The sequence below is a fragment of the Enoplosus armatus genome, chromosome 1 (assembly GCF_043641665.1).
Source record: "Enoplosus armatus isolate fEnoArm2 chromosome 1, fEnoArm2.hap1, whole genome shotgun sequence".
NCBI classification, from domain to species: domain Eukaryota; kingdom Metazoa; phylum Chordata; class Actinopteri; order Centrarchiformes; family Enoplosidae; genus Enoplosus; species Enoplosus armatus.
The window spans coordinates 6,043,510-6,065,217 of NC_092180.1; the positions used below are offsets into that span (position 1 = coordinate 6,043,510).

At 39.6% G+C, this 21,708-nt stretch overlaps 1 protein-coding gene across 1 annotated transcript; it reads right to left on the reverse strand.

Moving 5' to 3' along the window:
* Positions 1-347: 347 nt before the first annotated feature.
* Positions 348-21,416, reverse strand: LOC139305737 (CD151 antigen-like). Its single transcript, XM_070929716.1, has 8 exons — positions 21,281-21,416; positions 17,882-17,966; positions 13,683-13,874; positions 6,367-6,441; positions 3,465-3,569; positions 2,165-2,323; positions 1,833-1,919; positions 348-1,721 (listed from the first exon to the last, which is right to left on the reverse strand). The coding sequence occupies exons 2-8, from the start codon at positions 17,963-17,965 to the stop codon at positions 1,662-1,664; spliced, it is 762 nt and encodes a 253-aa protein (XP_070785817.1). The 5' UTR covers position 17,966; positions 21,281-21,416; the 3' UTR covers positions 348-1,661.
* Between the last annotated feature and the right edge of the window lie 292 nt (positions 21,417-21,708).

A 21,708-nucleotide genomic window follows, 5' to 3' on the forward strand; every position in this document is an offset into this window, starting at 1 on the left:
ATCTACATCACCACAGTACAGTAACATTAGGGAATTGACTTCGGGTTAATACACTAATGCACCTGTAAGCTGGTGCCAATTGTGTAAGGACCACTGGTTACAGGCACGTGGTTTTGTCTTTTACACAATAATGTCTTTTTTGGCACTTTTTGGGATGACATGACCTGATAACTGTGAGGTGAAGGTCGTCGCTCAGCAGGTGTTTGAAGTTATTAAAATATTAGGTTTGTTTGTGTTTTTACAAATCACAACTAAATAAAAAACATAGATGCTCCTTGTCACACGGTTCATGTTGCCAACTGCCGCCTGACTTTTTCTGAGAAAGCAAACACGGCAGAAGCAAAGTGTATTGTTGATCAATGTTTATTCAAAATAAATGAATTCCTGGATCATCACAAAGACAGAAATACAGCAGATTAATTCAGTGACGTCTTTGAGGCACACAGGAATAGATCATCGCTAACAGAATAATCATTTCCTACTATGTGTCTGTTAAATACAGTAATATATTTATGGTCTATAGAAAAGTAAACAAAATCTTCATTTATGAAAACAATCTAAAAAGAGAGACATCAGTAGATAAGTGAACAAGGCTGTGAGAGATACAGTAGGTCCTTACACAAAGTTACAGTTGACAACTTTGGCATCAGTGGATAAATCCCTTGTATAAAAAAAGAAGACATGAGGCAATTTCTTTTGAGCAATATTAGTGGCACTGCTTGTATGAATCATTAACACAATCACAAAATCACTTCATTAACGTCAGCTTTTACACTTCAGAGTAGTCACACAGGGTTAACACGCTGCCGTTGCTGTGTCAAACGGCATATTTATGCTGTTGAGCACAGCGCTAACTTGTGTACCTTCACTCTGGCAGACACTGCGTCCTTCTCAGCACGTCTTTAAGGTGGCAGAGATGATTAAAAACATGATCAAACACCGACACGTCGCTATGAAGACACATTAAGCAATAAAGCCTCATAAGTCAAAAGAAACCCCCTCAAGTGTTACAGAAAATAATCATTTACAAAATATAAAAGCTAACAGTTCAAAAGTTTAAAAGGCCACTATTGAACAATATTTAAAATGCATGACTGGCTAGTTAGTGTGGAAACAAAATGCTGCTGTTGCAGTTGAAGAGGGCCCCAGAGGTAGGCTTGTTAAACCACGCTGCTGGGAAGGGGAAGCTGCTGCGACCAGGATTAACATTTTCTGCAAAGTGCCAGTTTTACTCCACTGATCTTTACACCACTCTCGGGTGAAGCACCTGGTCCACAAACATAAATGCACATCGAGGGAATCAGAGTGGAAGAAAACTACAATGTTTTAGTCCCAAGGAGGCTGTCTCGCACTAATTTACACAATCTGTGTTAAAATTCCCATCAGTTTCTCTCAGAGGCCTTTTTCTCACAGCGCTGTGATCTTGAAGATGTAGCTGAGACTGCAATTTGAGTGCCTAATTACTTCAAGATACCTTGTAGTGTTTTTCCACCCTTTGTTTACCAAAATGAGATCCTCAGATGTGCAATTTGATCCCTTGCCAAATTTTACTTCCCCAATGTGCAAGGCAAAGAAAAGAACCTATGGGCTATTTGATTATGGCATGTGGTGATGAAGTTCACCCACACACTCTTCTTCTTCTTCTTCTTCTTCTGCTTCTCTTAGTATGGCTCTGCCTTTAGACTTCGATATAGGCAGCATGTAAACACCATCCCTATGATCTGGGGATTACATGGTGGGGAAGGAAAATGTAATTTAGCAAAACTGCAATCTCCATGGATATACTTTGATTTAATAAGCAAATTGTTTAGAAAGTCTAGTTCTTTGCTCACCTGTACACAGGCAATCCCAACACCCACCGCTCCAATGATCTTCAGATGGTCCAGGATGAATTTCTCCAGTTTGGTGATGCAGCCGCCCTAAATGAAAAAACAGAGAAGTGTGTCTTTATGTTGCATCAGTTGATGTGGGAGTGTGGCTGGAGTCTCACTGCAAACAAATGCTATGTATACTGTTCGGATATGACAGTTCTCCTTTCTCTGCTATTCCATACACCAGACAATCTCAACGCTGACATACTGAGACATGACAGAAATACTGATCTAGCCACCCGAACTGAAAAGTCAACCCCACGGACGCCCCCGAGCACCCTTCATCCTCTCACCTCCACCTTGTAGATGTTGGATGGGTGGTCCCTGCGGCCGCAGAGCTCAGTGGGAGTCTTACAGCAGCTGTCAGGCACCATTCTGCCGTTTGCGTCTCTGGAGCGAATCCAGATGCTCTCGGCCCAGTCGGATGAACTGTTGCTGCCACAGCACTTGAACTGACAGGAGACAGAGGAAAACACATCTTCAGGCGGGGGGAGGGGGGTGATGGTAGCTAAGAAGTATAAAAAGAACTACTAAATATGAAACATTACAAGTTGTTTTGTACCAATGGATGAAAGATTGTGGTACTGCACTTCACTAAAGCAAAGACAAAACTCAGTGCACAGGCTTATTTGCTTCCTTATCAATAGTTATGAGAAGATTGATACTACTCTGATATCTGTACAGTAAATATGAAGCAACAGTGAACGGGAGATTAGCTTAGTTTAGCTTAGCATAAAGACAGGAAATGGAGCTAGCCTGTCTCTCTCCAAAGGTAACAAAATACGGGAATATTATTAAACTTCTGGGAGTCTCTGTTGGCTGCCTTGCAAATACTCCAAATCATAGCGACAACATGCCATTTTTACACCGTGAACAAAGGAGAATGAATATAATCAGTGAGCTGCTGGCTGTAGCTTCATATTTAACAGGCACACATGAGAGTGGTTTAAGTCTTTTCATCTAACTCTCTAAGTGTATTTCCCAAAACGTGAGATTTCTCCAAAGTCCAAACTAATTATAGGAAACAATAGAAAATAAAAGTTTAGAAGAAAGAAGAAAGAATATATGTTGACATCTGACAGCCCGGGGCATCTCATACTTAAAAAACCGAGCATAATAAATGAAGTCTGAACTGCTGCTCAGATTTATCCATTCCTTCATGTGCTGTCAACTAGTATAAGCAAAAGAGAGTAAATTACAGCAGAGAGTGCAGACAAGTCCATCATCCTTAGCTGAAGGCAGAAGGACCGGAATCGGATTTGTTTTGACTCGCCCTCGTCACCAAAATCTCTAATCTGATGGGATGATAGGTTCCCAAACACTATCCAATCAACAAGCCACATGTGAGTCCATGTGACTTTTGCATAGAAAGCCCTGCTTCACTTATAATATGACGGTGTGGATGCAAACAACTACCTAAATGCATCCAATTTTCCAATGTATTTTGGTTCAAAGACAACCTGTAGGTGTGACTGTAAACATCAGTTGTCATTTCAGAGTTTGTGTTAAAAAGAATAAAGTTAAATTAACCTCCACCTTGTAAAATTGGTGATTCATCCATCCATTTATCCATCCTTTAAAGCGGACACTTACCTCCTGTTGCAGTTTGTCCACGGCCCTGGTGATTTGCTCATGGGTGTTCTGCTGATACTTCTGGGTCATGGTCTCTCTCAGGTTCTGCTTCAGCTCCTCATTCAACTGTTCAGACACAAAGAGACACAAAGAGACACACGCATACGCATTAACAGCCGCACAAAAATAGGAACACAAAAATCTTAGGCCAGCACAGAGCGTGACCAAGTGATAAACTAGCTGCAATTGTTGACTCTGCTGCTGGTGAGATTCATAGCACACTGGATTGAAACGATACATGTCATGGACAGCAGTTGTAACAACAGAGGAGCAGACGAAGCCAGGGCGATGGCAGAGGAAGTCGGTGTGTTTTTGTTCTCTAGACCGGTGGCAGAAAACGCTCACAGGAGGAGCGGGAGGTCTGGGGGGCTCAGTTTCTATGGCAACAAGCCAGCTGGGAAACCACTGTAAATCAAAGCGTGAAGGAGTTATCAAGGGAATGAATGATGAAGAGAGGAGGCGAGGATGGAGAGAGATGAGAGGTGAAGACAAAGAGGAAGAGGAAAGGAGAGGACGAGAAAAAACAGGAGGGATGCTTCTCATTTCACCTGTTGACAGTTTGGGAAACGCTGCGGCAGGGAAGTAAAAACAGCAATTTAAGATTTAAAATTGGCTCAATAAGTAGAAACAGCTGGTGTGTGAGCGAACAGCATTATGTGGCATTGCACATTGAACCACATAAAAACACGAGCTCAAGCATCTATTCAGGTGACGGCTGTATGGCTGTGAGACCAGGCCGAACCAATATCATTCACCTGCAGAGTCACAGGTCTGGACCCTGCAGTTCCTGTCCGACCTGGACCGTCTATTCACAAGAAAGGTAACAGCAGCAGCAACAGCAGTTTAGAACTGCGGGTGTTGACATTGTGCGCCATCTACAGGCAAGAAAGGTAATAGCATCTGCTGTTTTTAAAACAGTGTCACCTGAAGGCATTGACTGCTACAGCTGCAATATTTTTCATTTTCGTGGCGGGGGTTTGACATCTTTTACTTTTAAGTTATTACACAAAGGCCAAACAAAAACAATAATGTAAAATTCTGTGTTTGTAGCAAAATATGCAAACTATAAATGTGGATGTAATTAAAAACATTCACATTTATGTTGTTAACTTGTAGAATAGAGGATGTGTTAATCTCAGGCAATACACATTTAGAAAGGGAAATGCAGTATACAATAAATTAATTCACGAGATCTCTGTTTGCACCAAGTTTGGTATTTTATAGAAACAAGCTGAGCTATTTTTAGATGTAACGGCACTGTAGGTTACTGTGACACAAAGATGTTTCATTTTATATATACACTTCACATTTTTCTTCACTGTTAACAGATAGAACAAGTATTACATGTACAACCTCACACATGGGAAATAGAAACAATCGCAGATGTAGCACTCAATGTCTGCAGGTGGTGTCGTTCACATCTGCAGGTCTTTCTTTTACACTAGGTGGAGCAGGTGTAGAACTGATAAGACAATGACGTGAATAAAGTGTGTTTGTGAGTGAGTTACACACAGGTGAGGTGTTTGGCATCTTGATAAAAAGCAAACAGTTCACATCACTAATCACCAGAGAGAAAAATGAGGAGTAATAACAAGGGATGAAGAACAGCGGGGGAGAAGAGTGGATTTAGATATTTTAGAAAAACTTAATTCATGCAGGAATCTTTTGAAGCGAGTAAAGAGCTTTAGGAAGCAGGAGAGAGCCACGGAGCTCAGTGACTGCTCATGTTCAGACGAGCTGTGTATTATGAATGAGGCAGTTATAATTGCAGAGCACCTCTAGACTGAGAGAGGTCCTGTTGCTGAGCTACAAGCAGCCAGGCTTTAAGACTAGTCAGGGTGGGACTGATTCTGGTGGAGAGCAATGTCATGTTAATATTACAGGAGGAAAAACCTTTAAATGTGTAGCTGCTTGCAGCACAGTCAGTATAACTCGACATTGTTAGAGCTTAAATGTGCCGAGGGAGGCCGTCAGTGTTAGTTTCATTTTTACATTAACTACAGTGCATGAGATGAGAAAAGAATCACTCGCAAGCAGAACTACGTGTATTTACTACACATTTTTACTCTCTTTCGTCATTAACCTGCGTGAGCAGAGTTCTTCATGTCTTTGTTTGAGGAGGGAACGTGAAGCACGGCTCTGTTTGTGTGTATTTCAGTTGAAAATCATAACTTAAAATGCTTTTAAATGATTCAGACACACGTGCATTCAGCCTTGTTATGTGGAGACATTTTTCATTCAATTTGGACTAAATGTAGCAGGAGTAATATGGTCAGTTTGTATTTTTAATGGGCTGTCTTATATTTCCTCACTGCAATCTCATTCATCATACTGGTGGTTAAAATTACAGCACATGCCACGTAGGAACAGAAAGTGCCGTCTGTGTTTTATTACAATACTTTTGACGACATGCTCGGATTAAGAGGCACAAAACATGATTTTTTTTTTGTAGAGTACATCATAGCTGCTACAAGATAGATATCAGGCTTTAATATCGGATGATGATTATGGACTTGTGTTCACCCAAGATTTATAATTTTTAGTCAGTGACGATAAACTGGGTAATTTATCAAAAATATGTATATCAGAAGACAAAAAAGTAACAGTGCTCATGAGATTCCCTGAATTTTGTAATTTGCCAACACAATTTAGTTAAAACTGTGTTATTAACCTCTGCGTCTGATTTTAAATTACTTTTCCGTCAGTTGAAATCAATATCTTCCCATATCTGTCAGCTGCTCCTCTGTCATTCCACGCATACAAACATACGCCTGGTGTACATTGACGATAAAGTAATCTTCTTCTTCTAAATCCCAGGGTGCATTGTAAAATACATTTGAAAGGACACTTTTTTTTGGATTACCTGCTGGTAGTAGATATAAGCCAGGACGCCAGCCAGGATCTCCAACAGGAAGATACACAGCAGCAGGACAAAGTACTGGGGGGGAGCAGGAGAAGAAAATACAGTTAGTGGATGGTAATGTGATGAAGCGACAGGTGGCTTAGAAATCTGATGTGGGAGCATTTAAAGTCACACATGCATCACTGATAGAAACAGAGTGGTTAAGTTCTGGTCACGTTCTTATAGAGCTACTAATTAGAAATACAAATATTGGAAAAGTAATTTGATAAAAGGAACTGAAAACAAACAATGCTCAAAAATACAGTTTGATTGACGTCTGAAGTACTGTATTATTGTTTTTGTTGGTTGTATAAACCACTTACACCTGCAATAACTGATTTTTTTTGGCCACTTTGGGGCAGCAGAAACAAGTTGTGAGCACAGCACTGACATATCATCATCTGTTAAGCCATGTATGGAGAACTTCTTAGCAAACAGTAGCTCATTTACACATCCAGGATATTACAAGGTTGGACCACAGATGGGTGTTGATGATATTCTTTCACCTTCAAGTAAACATAATACAATCAAATAAAACCGCACCACCAAGTACAGCCTAAATAGCTCCACAAAAGTAGGATTTATTGAACTGCTGATGTTCTGGATTACATTGTACAGGTGTAGCTAATAAACCGGTAATAGTAAAGCATATTACACATACAACCGTGCCAGCCGATAAAAAGAGGCCTCACAACAGGCAACAAAACTTGAGGTAAAACTCATTTGTGCCTTCTCATGGTTGTCTATTCATGTTCAGTTCTTTTGCTCAAAGTTGCAGAAGTCATTGCACGTCTCACTCTGTGCCTTTAAAGTGAGGTTTGCTGTTGACAGTTTATCGTCTGTATCTGATTCGTGACCGGGCCCATAGGAGTTAGAGGGAAGGTCTGCTTTTCATGCCAAGTTTCTTCAGAATTAAAAGACAAGAGGAGATGTTATCAGACCAAAACCTTGACCCAAATTCCTCTGGCCTGCTGCTATCAGAGAAAGAAAATCAGCCCGGTAAAATGGACTTGGTCTCAGATTTGATAGCTTGGGCTGATTAGATCTCTGAGTGGCTCTGAGCCTGAATGCTGGTCAGACTCTTAGATGCATTTTGACGTCACGTTGATGGTTTGAGGAGAAGCATAACAACAGATAGAGATATTGAATACATAAAAAAAAGTCAGATTAAACCAGTTTAAACAAGGTGTGTGAAGTTTGATCCAACCGCAAATACTAAATCCATTTTCGATCTGATATTCAGATTAACACCCATACTGAGTAGGATTTAATCTACTACTCTTCTAACAGAACTACTGTCTAGCAAACATCTGTACAGAAAATCTTTGCAGTTGTAGCTGAAAACAAGGACAACTGAGATAGTGGAAGGAGAGTTTTTCTGACCATATTTGTGGTTTGTGTCTTTGCCTATGCTTTCCCTTTCACACACACACACACACACACACACACACACACACACACACACACACAAAAAGCATGCTTCTTCTCAGGCTGTTCCCACACGGACAGTGATGTGTACAGGGTGTGACAGAGAACCTGTTGTTGGCTTTAGAGACTGACGTGGCTGAATTACTGACTGCAGTGACTCCAGAGGTCTCCTCTTGATCTCAGGCACACTCTCTCTCACAGACACACTCATTTTACGCCTGAGCTGGCATTCTTCTCCCGGGCGACTTAAGGGCACAGAGTAATTACTGCCAAAACGACTCTCAGCAGGTTCATATGTACAAAACCTTTTTTAAAGCTCTGCATTGGCATGCTGCACGTAGGCTTCTTGGCTAAGCTACAAAATATTGGACATCTCGCGGTAAACTCAGACTCATCTCGCTGAGGTCGCTGGAAAATATTTGAACAGTTTCTTTGACCTTTTGCGTCCCTCTTTCACAGCAGCTGTTTTTCTCCAGAGTTTGTCTAACTTCTAACATCTTTATGCACCTCGACTGTACATAAAGGACCAACACATAACTGCAGCGAGGATACAAACATTTGTATGCAGCTCTGTGTTTGACTGTGTTCCTATTTCAGACTTCATTAGAAGTGTACTGCTGCTTTTACAATTACTGAGCAAGTAGGAGTTCAGAGTCACGCTGAAGGTGACTTTAATCAGACTGATAACAGTTGGACACGTGTTGGTTTTTCAAAAGGAGTCCTCCTGCGACCTTTTGGCTATATGGTGGACTCGCTGGCCACATACAGCTAATCAATGGGAACTTTAAACTAACTTCAACTTGATGGAGACTATTAACTATTAACTCATTCATTAAATACGCTGCCTTTACTGTCTTATGTAGTGGCTCGGCTAGTTTTCCTTGAAGCTTAATATTACGTTTCAGAAAAGTGTAATAATTTCTTCTGAAATTAACAGAGGTGCTCCTGACGTCAGGCGAGTTTTACTTTTTTTTAATGATCTAATGATTTAATGATGCTGATTATTTTCTTGAATAATCAATTAATCATTCGGCCTATAAAATGTCAGAAAACAGTCTCAAAAGTGACCTCTTCAAATTGCTCAATCATTTTCAATTTAAAATTAAAACATTATATAGAAAATATTGACGAGCAGGAAATCATCAAATTGAAGAAGATGGAACAAATAATTTTTCTGATTACTGATTAATGTTCTGTTAATCTACTAATTGATTTGTAGATTAGAGGATTAGATCCTCGAAAACAGGTGCTAAAGACAAACGAACTGCGTTAATGCTACATTCATGTCTTGTTATATTAAATGTACATTCTCCGGGAACATACTCTATATATCACTACAGTCTACTGGTAGTAAATATAACTAGGTACGATATGAGATTTAATTATGAGCTCTTGGTCTCACAATTGCAAATATGTCAAAACAAGTGGGAAACACTGCACACAATCCCCGAATGCAAATTCCCCAGTAAATGCAGTTGGATGATATAAAAAAAAAAAAAAGATGATCAGTTAGATCCATTACAGAATAAAAGAGAGAGGTGTCAGCTGTACGGACGATTTCTCATTCATAAATGAAAGATTTTGGATTAAGACGAAGAGTTGGAAGAGTTCTAACGAGTTAAAAATGCTAATGCTTCAAGATGTAGCGACAAGATGCCATTCCATGAATTAGCTTCTTTTGATGCACGACATAAAGTCAGCATAGCACACACACACACACACACACACACACACACACACACACACACACACACACACACACACACACACACACACACACACACACACACACACACACACAGAGAGAGAACTCCATTACGTTCTCCATCTTTGGCAATCTTTTGCGGTCCCCCCTCCCTCCTGACAAGTTCATTCCTTCTCTGTGATTCATGGCTGTGATCTCAACTCTTCAAGATGCACCATGCATTCAGAAAACACACAGAGAAGGTGTGCTCAGATTTCAAACTAAGCATGAGCACTTCGACTTCTAGACATCTTTCGAAAAAAGATGCACTATTTTCTTCACACAGAGGGGAAAAAAAAAAACATACCCAATCTAGTTACATTTATGTTATTCTACACTGTATAGACATGAATCTAAATGAGCAGGAATGTGGTTTCATATCCTTTTTCCACACAACACTGTACCCAGAATTTTTCGTCTAGCTCTTCTGCCCTTGAGCAACTTCACAGAAATTAACTAAGAAGCAGACATCTCTTTTTGCTTCTGCTTACAGCTCTGCCAGCCTGTTTCCTCATATAAATAGAATTCAACAGACAGAAAGTGAAACGACAAATGTAGTTAAATAAGAAAAAAGAAGTATAAAGTGAAATGGAGAGAAAATAGAGATGCTGAGAGACACTGAAAGACAGACAGTGAGACGGAAAGTGGACCGAGTGATCCAGTTGAGCATTTGTCCTTATATTTGACATATCAGACATATCAATAGCTTGACTGACACACAAGTAAATTACCTGTTATAAAGTACTGGACTGTGTCTCTTTGCTCATTTATTTAAACTTGGTTTTGACAATGTATGTGTAATATACATAAAGTCCTAAATTAGAACTGAAACGATTAGCTGACAGACAAAACATAAAAAAAAAAAACCAAGGGGTGGTGCTTTTCTCTTTTCTTAAATTAATTACTTAACTTAATACTTTTTGGTTTTGGACTGTTGTTCCAACATAAGAAACATCTGAAGATGTCACCTTGGTCTCGGGGAAATGTGATTTTTTGGGAAAGATTTTTGACATTTCACAGACTAATTGATTGATCAATTAAGTGAGAAAACAATTTGTCGTTGCAGACCAACTCTAGATAAAAACCATATGTTATAATTATAATAAATTTAATCTGTAACATTATTGCAGAGAAGTCTTTTTTTAGGACATAAACAAAGACAAAAAGAAGATAAAGACAGAACAAAAAAAACAGATAGCCTAAAGTTAGAAAGACGTAGAGAGAGAGAACTAAAGAGAAAGGCAGAAAGGGCGGGACAGACATAGAGAAATACAAAGAAAGACAAAAGGAAGATAAAGAGAAAATAAAAACAGATTAAGTTAGACAGACAGAAAGAGATGCGTAGAGAGAGCGAGAAAGAGAAAGGCAGAAAGGAGACTGAGACACTCAGACTTGTAATATGTCCGGATAAACTGCATGAAGTCAGTTTCTCCACAGGTGGATCCAGCCTCTGTTAGGTCTGCTTTCCATTTGGCTCTGTCATTTGGAAGGAAAAAGTTTCTCCCTCCTCCTCCTGAGTCATTACACTGTTCTGTCGCTTTTCTCCAACAAAACAATGAAGCTGCGTGTTTGCAGACACACACCACACCCTCTCTTCCCGTGGGAGAGTTTTCTTCTTTTTCTCCTCCCTCATACTTTGTATAGTACAAACATCCCTAACAGCCTCACAGAAAGTCTGATACGGCCTTCGCTTTAAACAAAAAGGCAACTGCAGCTAGATTATTAAAGCCTTACAGCTGCAGATATCCTGGTGATGCTACGGCCGGATTAGCTTTTTAATAGTTAGAACTTGTGACCTTTAGGCTACAGAACAGGGTTGCCAATCACTCGTGTACTCTTAGCAGGTACCAGGCACTCTCCACGTACAGGAAAACAATTACTCTACCTCTCTCCCACCCTCCACAACAATCTCGATAGCATCTCTCCTTGCCGACAAGTTCATTTCTTCACTGTGATTCATCGCCCTAATCTCAAACTCTTCAGGATGCACCGAGCGTTTCGAAACTACGCGAGACACAGGAGATGAGGTGGTGCACACGTCTTGGTTTACGTTAAGTGGTGAGTTATAAATCAAAATAATCTGGACATAGTGGGGACTTAATTTACTGAATCTATAGACTTCTCAATGCTCAAAGCTGGGAACCTACAGTCAACACCCACATCTCAGGGTTCTTTTCCTAAATATTCAATGTGGGTAAAAGCAACAGACACTTCCTTAAAATTCACTTCTGTTCAACACAAAATATAAAGCAATCTTGTTGTCGTCTCTGAAGATTCTCACTCATGTGCACAGTAGGAGATATGGTTTTATAAGTCAAATGAAACTGGTTTTGCCATTTTACTCTTGAGTTATCTTCATTTAAATGAAATAGAAGAATAAAACAGCAATTCCACTTTCCCTTGATGGAGTATTTCTATATTTTCTGACTGAGCATTGACGTATGAGGTGCATAATTTGAACTCAACTGACCAAAAATACAGATAACAATGTTTTCTAGTTCTTTATGTGAAAAGTTAAAAAAGGCAATTAATTAGATGTGCTATAACTTAGTTCTAGATGCTATCCTTGTCCTCCACTTCATGAATACGACATAGAAATAGACCTGGTGGGAACTGGCTATATTTTGGCATCCGTCTCATCTCAAGCTGAAAATATCTGCCTGTACGGGCTTCTTGTGGATTCGTCTCCGGTGAAAAATGGATAATGCCAAAGATGATACATGTTCATGCAAAGTTTATGAAGACAAAAACATCTGAGCTGCGCCCAGTGATGCGCATGCATATATTTCCCATGTTGAAACGTGTGGATGAGGAGTGTGTGAATGCTACAGTGTGTCTGCGTGTTTGTATTTTGAGCTGGTTCTGGTATCATGCAGGTGTCTCTGTTGGCAGAAACCCTGTGCTGTGTACAGAGTGTGCCAAATCAAGTATGGGCACACACGCTCCTACTGTACTGAAGTTTTTGTTTCGTCTGAACTGAACCCAATCGAGGCTGACACTTTGGCCATGGTTGCTCAGCATGTGTGTGTGTGGCACCACAGTGTCCTTCTCACAAACTATTACTTCTGAAAGTTGTACACGGAGCCCCACATTTACTTTTTGGGCTCATTCAAGAGCTGAAAAACACAATATATTCCCATGCCAAGAATGACCTCGGTGGCCAAATCAAATGATGTACATCAGACTGAAGAATATGCAGCCCTGCCTGTTTTCAGTGATATTTTGTGCACAAAATCACTCTGTCTAAGTATTACTTATACAATGGATGTTCATTTGTAAGTCTTTTGTGGCTTAACATCTACTTAGTATCGCCACATGTGAAAAATGTTTTGTTTCTTCCAACAATGTGCTAGTTAGCCATCTGGCTGGAGACAGAACAGAAAGTTACTGCTTCATGTGGAAAAGAATAAGAGGCAGCAGTACGAAGCCTGTGTGATACAGAACCAGCGTTTTCCTTTGTTTTGTACATGGACAGGTGGCGGCCTATGGTGGCCAGCAGGGACAAAGTTTGAGAAGAGCACATTCCCTGAAAAGAAGTACATTCCCTGAGGTTGTTTGACTCTTGAATGGGAACACTGGTATGGTAGCACTTTAAGGTATATTTTGTTTCTAACTTGTCTTGGTATTTTGTGTATTTTAAAATGTCTTATTCATACAATGGTTTCATTAGTATGCTGTCTTGAATGTTGTCCTCCCTGTCTGCTCAACAAGGCTATAAAATGAACTCACCATAGTAAAAAAAACACTTTATTATTAATAGTGAGTATGGCTGGGGTTGTTATTTCCTTTATTTTTCCTTCACTTTCCAAATCATTGACACACTGACGTTTCTTGCTCTCCCCTTGTTTGGAGTTTTTTTTCTCCCACATCTTCAAGAGCCAAGAGAGAAACTACAATTGGTCATAAAAATAAAGTTGTCCTCTAATGAGGGGTGGGGGTGGCAGGAATACCAAAATCACTAGCTGGTTGTGTGCGCATATTTAGATCATGTTTAATTTTGTTTAGGTTGCACAGTACAATGATTTCGGTTTCACACACTTTATTATTTCCACAAGCGTGCTGTGTGCAGCTTCTATTATGTCTCTACCCTGACGTGATCTCTTACCACTCGCAGTAGCCTCCTCTGCTCCTTGAAGGTGGCACAGCAGCCCAGCACGCCTGTTACCATGACGATGGCTCCAGCAAGGACCAGTATGTAGGCGGAGGCAGCGTAGGTCTTGGAGGAGAGAAGGCTGATGTAGTCGCTCTTCTCAACCAAGGTCCAAACACCCACCGCCATTACTACGCCCCCTGCCAACTGGGAAAAGAGCACATTATGAGAGTCCGATCTCTACCAGCGACCGGCCCGGCACAAAAGAACCAGGACTCTGGTACAACACTGAGGAGACAAAAACTGAGAGTGACAAAGAGGTTTAAATTATTTATCACCCAAGTCGGCTTCAGGAGGAATGTGAACCGAAAAAAAATGAGCTGCCACACAAGATAATCTAATCTTGAATCAGTTTAAGATAATTGTGAATGAGCCGCTGGGAGCTGCTCAGGTGAGTAATCCAGGGCTGTCACTACTACTGTGAAAGGTTTGAAAAGAATATAAACTTAGGTAATCGATTAGTTGGTAGACAGACAATCAGCAACAATTTTGATAATAGATTAATCGTTTCAGTTACTTTTCAAGCAAAAATGACACACAATCTCTGTTTTCAGATTCTCAAGCGTGAGGATTTGCTGCTGTTCTTTGACAGTAAATGTAATATCTTTGGATTTTGGACTGTTGGTTAATAAGTTAATTGAAGACATCACTGTGGGCACAGAGACATTTGGAATAGCATTTTTTCATTGTTTGTTATTTATTTTACATTTAATAGACTAAATGAATAATCAAGGACAATAACTGGCAGATTAATCGATAAATAAATCAATCCTTACCTAAACTTTCCCACAGTTTATGGTTGCTTTTAAAAAGGTTTTGAGAAACCTTAAACTTAAACCTTACAGAGCAATCATATGGTTTTAAGTCTGAGGAATTACAAAGCATCAAGTGAATCCTTAAGCCCACAGGATAGACTCTCTGTAATCACAAACCAGCATAAAAGTCAATGCTTTAATCCAGCATATAACTGTCACAGTCGGACATCTTCAGCATTATCTAAGCAAACAGTTAAAGAGGATATGAGGGAAATTAAATTAATAAGATATCACAATGACGAGTCAGCAGATGGTGGGGCACTGCAACAGAAATCTGTCATCACGCCAAAGCCATCAATCTAACAGCCTGCCTAATTTAGATTTAATTTATAAAAGGGAAGACGAAGGCCACGGGAGCTAGACACTGAGTCAGACTGAACCACACCCAGAGACAGTGAGGCAGGAAAACACACACAACAACAGTGTGGAGTAAGACATCGTCGTTTACTTACGATGTTAGAATACTGTATATGTTCATTATTTTAGTATGTTTTGTTTTAACTCTCACAGTTCAATCAAAACATCTGCTTCCCCTTAAGATTTTTCAATTTATCACTTAGAGATTTATTCAAGAGAGACTATTCATCATTTTACACAACACATACAAAAGTGCCAATATTAAACAACATTTCTTAACATAATAAATTGTTTTACTTTACATAAAGCATCCCACAACTCTCTAAAACTCATCACAGAGAGATCCCGGCCCTGAGATCCACAGAATTAAGGAGCAGTAATCACTCCGTGTGGTGAACATGATGCTTGCTGTGGCTTTACCTGCTGTTAAAACTCAAATGAACCACAGGAATTAGGGAATCTGAAGTGTAATTGAAAGCTGCACAAGGAAATTCAGACTTTGGCGACCTCCGGTGGCAGCAAGAGGTAAAACCTGGAACATTTGAGTCTAAAGGAAACTCAAGTGAATGTAATGTTACGTCAGTGCATTTGCCCATTCATGACACCAGCCTGCATTTCTTTTTCTTAGCAGCTAATGGGGGCAAAGATGACGGAAGAAAGATCAAGGATTACTGCTGACCGAGGGGACAACATTGGTTTTTGCTCTAGAATGTTAAGATCATGTAAAAAAAACCCAAACTGAGTAACTATAAGTGATATATCTGCTACCTGAAATCGATTAGGGCAAATACAGTCAATATGTCATCTGTTTGCTGGATGACATTATTTTCTTCGCTGTCTTTATGCACAAATGTTTGCATTTGTATTTTATTTTTCTGCATTTTATTCTAGTCTTTAATGCAGTGTCAGTGCAAGTTATCATTGGTGCCACCATAATCTCCATTAATAAAGACGTTGCTGCCACAGTCAACGCTTTATTTAAATGGCAACACACTGCACTCTTCACTCAAAGTCATCTCTACAGCCTTCAAGATTACAAGGTTTGTTTATGTTCACAAACACAGCAGATGTGTATTTGAAGGTCCGATGGCCATTCAAGTTTATTTTACATTTAAAGGTCAAACTTAACTAGAATGTAGCTGCTGGTGCATGAAATGTCTGAATTTAAAACTTTTCATGCATTTCGAACCAGACTGTGTTCTGAAAATGTTTCCCCAAATGAAAATGAACCCCAAAATAATTCAAATAATATCAAACTAAAACCTTAAAAGAGGAACATGTAATACCCTATTTCAAATGAAAACACTGAAAATAACCCAAACTGCAATTACTTTATAGCAAAGATAAGCCGATGGACCTTGTTCCTTTAAATACATCAGCAGGTCTACTAATATTACGTATCGAAGGAGCAGAAGCTTCCTCGTTAAAAAAACACTCCTATCGTAGCCTACATGCCAAAAAAGCCTGACAAACAGAAGGACGCGCACAAATCCATCTCATCCTGCTGAAAAACCTATAATACTTGAGCATCTAATAAGCGTTCACTTCATGTTGTTGTCTGAAGTTCAGTCCAGAAACACTTTGTACTTGCTGCGATAACTGCGGTGCATGTAGATACACTAAAGTATTTGAAATACTTATTTCTTACTTATAAATAACTAATTTGATTTGGTCCTGAAATATCCGTATGGTTGTAACGCTGGCATCTGGCACTGAAGAGAAATTGTTTGTCTGCCAATTTGAGAGAGATCTGATTCTTTGGCAGACAGATGACTATCACATATGGGCTGAGCTGTAAGTGCGACTTCACACTGAGAACGAGTGAGAATGAGACAGACGCCCGTCCTTTACTGCAGCACTGATGTTTGACTCTTATTTTACACAGCACATCCAAATTATGAAATCAGTTATTTGTAGCGCCTTCCTCCTGGAACATCACGTGTTCTTGCCACTGGAAAGTTTTGGGGGAATTAGGCGTTGAATGCATCTTCTGTGTCCTCTGTAAAAGTATGCAACTTGGCTTTGATTCCATGAACTGGAATAGCAGCAGGCATTTATCTGCTGCCTGAATAGAAAGGCTTTGTTGAAGGATTCAGAAATAGTTTTATCATCTAATTCTTCCTATTTATGCCATGTAAAAAGGTAATCATTCATGTCAATACGAGAGTATACTGTGTGCATGTGTATTACTGTCCTTTTGTTGTGAAGGAAAACAATATATTTTATAGCTTTGGTTTGTTAAAACTTGAAATATACTGCCCTTATCTTTATCAGGATATGGTTTGGATGTGTTGCTTCTAGTCTAATTGATATCATGATTTGGGCTGTTTAGGGCTCTGATAAATGATCAAGACCGTCTTGATGGCCAGTTTATTATCATTTGGGTTATTTCAGTTGTCCGTTGTAATAAAAATACTCACTAAAGTAATGCGGAGATCTGGGAACACAACAAAATCACTATAATGAAGTCTGAGCAGTCAGACAATCAGACAAGAATTCAACCTAATCTAAACCACTTTATTAGGAGGTAAAACTCAAAGCGAGTACGCCCAAAATGTCTGTGTGAGTGCAAACTACGGCAAGTGTGGAAGGTCAAAGTTGAACCAGGTCTGTAAACTGATGACGGCTTACAACAGAGAGTTTGATAACTACTTTAACCGTTCTTCAAAATACAATACGTTTGGCTGACCTGGGAGTTTGTTTAAAACCTGTATGATTGTCTGACTACTGTTCCAAGATCTCAGCAATTATCTTGGTGAGTAAAATCTTACTATAACAGATAAAAATGATGGCCAAACCAACAGGCAACAGAGACTGTAAAAAATTACATAGCCAGATAATGAATGTTTAAAGACACGCCTGCATTTTTGGGGAAACTCTGCCCAACGCATGCAGGTGCTTGAGAAGCACTTTAGACCATCATAAGCACTTTGGTAATTAAATCCTGTGCGCAGGCTCAACAATGCCAGAATGGAAACTTACCCAAAAGAGAAAGTTGAAAGTAAACAGGAGGTATTTCAGGCAAATGGTTCCACAGGTTTCCTTTTTCTCCTCATAGACCCCCATGCTGCAAAAGAAGAATTTAGGTCAGATATGACAATATCAAACAGTAATAGTCATTTTTAGTCAATACACTCAACTCCTGATCAAGAACTAAAATCTGAAAATGCTTTTTTCATTAAACACGAAGAAGAAGCCAAAACACAAGCAGCTGCACAAAACTGTTGCCAACATACAAACACAAGTGAGCAAAATCAACTGAACAAAAATCAAAGAGTAAGTAAAGGACAGAACAAAGCTAGCTTTAAGTAATCATTGAATCAAATTGGGGCTACATGAGAAAAGCTGAAACCAATATGTACCAGGATATTTGACATTTTTGCTTAAAACAGTTGTTCAGTTACCAATATGGTTGCAGATTTAATTCATCAACTAATGGTTGCAGCTCTAGATTGAATGATATCATGGCCATATAAAACAACTCTGACACAATCAGCGAAATGCAGGCTAGAAGTTGGCGCATATGACACAGAGTTAGAACCTGAAATAAAAGCCAACCTTGCTTTTATTGCGAGGTGCCTTTAACAAATGAGATGGTACAGGGCTAATGCAGAACATGGGGGAGTAAGCATCCAGATCAGCAGTGTAGGCAGAATCAGTGAGCTGAGTTATTACATGTGTATGCAGAGAGATCCATGACTAAGCACCGAGTAGGAGCTGAGAGTCAGCCAAAGGCTAGAAATTATAACTAGTGCCTGGTACCAACATCCAACGCTTCTAGAAGCAAAACCATCTTCTTTTAACAGTAAATTTATACTCTGAGTTGTTTTAAAAGCAGGAATGAAAACAGATTAAAGCTTATCCCCACGATCTCTGTATTTAAACCATATAATAAATTGACAGTGTTTTCACCACAACAATGACGAACCCGACTCTCGAGTTTGAAGTTAGTAAGATTTATGGATCCCATCATAGAACAACACTCTTGCTACTCGCTGCCTTCATGTAATCCTTACTCTTGAAGTCTCACCTCCTTTACAACACAAATTTCTTGGCTCACAAGCCAGTCAAGCCCAGACTCGCCCTCCTCCGACTGCCTCTTATCAAACTCTTCTTCCCCTCCTGACTCTCCCGTCTGCTCCCCCACCACCACAAACACTACTGTCAATTCAGATGTGAGCGCTGCGTGAATGAGTGAGTGTGTCTGGGCTTCTGTCTGTTGACCATCTGCTATGCTGTTACGGGCCCTCTTAGAGTGATCTTGCTAATTGAATTCAAACAAGACTTAATTGACAAACTCCTTCTTTTACTTTTCAGATAGGAAACAGCTGAGTCAAGAAAGGAGGTTAACGGTTTAAAATGTTTGCAAGTTTTCTTTTAAAATGGGGAAAAACACTACAGAAGTAAAATATCCCTTCTGCATGGATGCAAACATGCGCCTTATCAGCTTTAGTTTATTTCAGGACGTGATATCTCTACTCAAGGGTACGCAAGTGCCACCTGTCTGACACACTCACCACATCACATTTAGTCTCGTCTACCCTGGGAGGTTACAGTGTTGAAATACTTGGAACAGGTCAAGAAATGTTTTTATTATCAAGCGTTACAAACTTGCAGGTTATTGAGGGTAAATGAGGTGTCTTAAGGCCTGTTGAAGAAAAAAAAAAAAACATAAACCACCAGTTTTAGGCTATTACCAAACATATATTTAAGGTGTAATTGTTAGTTTTACATAAACGATCCAAGAGTAATAACTTTGATAAAGTTTCAAATAAAACAGGTCTGATTTTGGTTTTCTCTGTGCACCAGGCTGCTGAATATAGTAACTACAATATAAACTATTGTGCAAAGCTTGGATTGATCAATATTGCAAGAAACGTTTTAGACAAAAAACAGCATTGCTGCTTCAAATTTACTGTTTTTAAGAAACAAATGTTGCAGCCTCATTTCATTGTGCACTTTCCAATACAATACCCTCTTGCTGTGAGCACACAAGTACAGAAAAAGACTGTGATCTTGTACTCTAAGAACCTGTAATGGACATTTTTCACTGTCTACTTACATTGTAAAAGACAAAACGATTATTTAATCTGCAGTAGTAAGTCAATAATGAAACCATAATTAGTTGCAGCCCTAATTTAGATCATTTCAATATGTCCACACCAGACAGCAGGCCTCTGATTTGAGACACATCTCTCAAAATTTCATTTCAATTGCTCTTCATACTACATCTGCAACTGGATTATCTGATTTGCCATATGAGCTAATTTCCACACTGAAGTCTTGGCGGACAGGTGTGCTCCATCATAGTGAACAAAAGAAAATACTATCTTCTCAATGTCTGAGCTATTAAAATGTTATTTTCAAAAATCTTTCCTCATTCTTTTCAGTGTTTTCCCAAGGAAGTTGTTTAGTTGAGGTGGTAAGCCACACAGATCCTGAGTCAGATCCCATCCTAATCATTTTAGCTAGTGGGCAGGCCCAAATAAAAGTCACACTCATTAAATAGATGACATTTCCTGTGCACCTTTTTCTTACAGGTTAATATTTTAATGAGTTACTTTTTATAATGTTGGCGGAGGTGCCCCACCTCTGCTGTACAACCCTACTTTTCTTAGTCCAGACTTGGAAAAACCAAGTCATCTGATCTGGATGTGAGTATGTCTCAGTATGTGTGTGTGCTGCCAGTCTGAACACAGCCTCTCAGTCCTGAAGTGAGTCACGTTTGAGGTCGTATTAATCACACCTGTGAGAGCTCGCTCATTTACCTGACTGGAAAAACACTAATGGCATAACCAGGTTGTTTGACTGACTGTTGCGTTCAAATACAACATAAGTTGGTAATTATTAGAGAGTACGTTTCCCAACTAGCATTGACTACAAGGAAAAATGATGCTAGCTAAACATATCCATAACAACTCATAACTGTGTCCTAACAACGGCTCAACTGTAAAACCACTGGAAAGTAACGTCCTCTAGTGGCTTTTGTAACGGGTTTGAGTTTACAATAACCATCCACACAGGGTGACCGTATCCTGTGTTCATTTATAAGACTATCCATCTTGATAAGAAACAGTTTTGTATGTTTCCTCGATGATTTTCAACTGACGTTACAGCGCATGTCTTCGCTGTGTAAGCTAACGCTAAAGTTATCTTCCACTGCCCTCTGTGCTGCCGCTGAAACAACGGAGGTGAAAACCTCCTTTTCACAAAACGGCCTACTTTCAGAGAGGACAATAACGTGGTTAAAACCTTGTCTGGTAACCGAGCACTCGTGGAAAGCTATAAAATGTTTCGGCTGTATCGCAAAGGACGACAATGCTACCTCGTCTGGCCGATGCGACACGGCAGTACGAGCTAACACTTTCTGCTCTCGCTTACCTGCCGTTTCCTTGATCTTCTATCGATATAAAGCGATAAAATGTGTAAAAAAAAAAAAAATCTATATATTCCTAGATGTTGTCTGTTTTCATTCCACTTTCCTCGGATCAAGGCCGCTCCGACAGCCGAGTGAAGCTGGAGGGCTGGAAAATCAAAGTGCTGAGCTCACGTACTGAGGCTGGAGCTGCTGCTGACTCCACCCCGGGCCACCTTGCTTGTTTCTCGGGTTTTTTTTTTATTTTACTGTCCTGGGGCAACGCTTCTGTGATGCAAGCAGACATCGAGGGAGAAAGGGGAAAATAAGGATGTTTTGAGAGATTTATGTATAATTTTAAGTGTTCAAATCTGACAATTGTCACTAATATTAATTTATAATCCATGTAACTAAGTACATTTACTCAAATACTGTACTTTACTCGAGTGCTTTA

Coding starts and splice junctions, on each gene's coding strand:
- LOC139305737 (XM_070929716.1), bottom strand. CDS start 17,965: ATGGGGGTCTATGAGGAGAAAAAGGAAACCTGTGGAACCATTTGCCTG. Junction 2,324..3,464: donor TGGACAAACTGCAACAGGAG/GTAAGTGTCCGC, acceptor GTCTCCTGTCAG/TTCAAGTGCTGTGGCAGCAA. Junction 1,722..1,832: donor TTGGGATTGCCTGTGTACAG/GTGAGCAAAGAA, acceptor TGTAATCCCCAG/ATCATAGGGATGGTGTTTAC.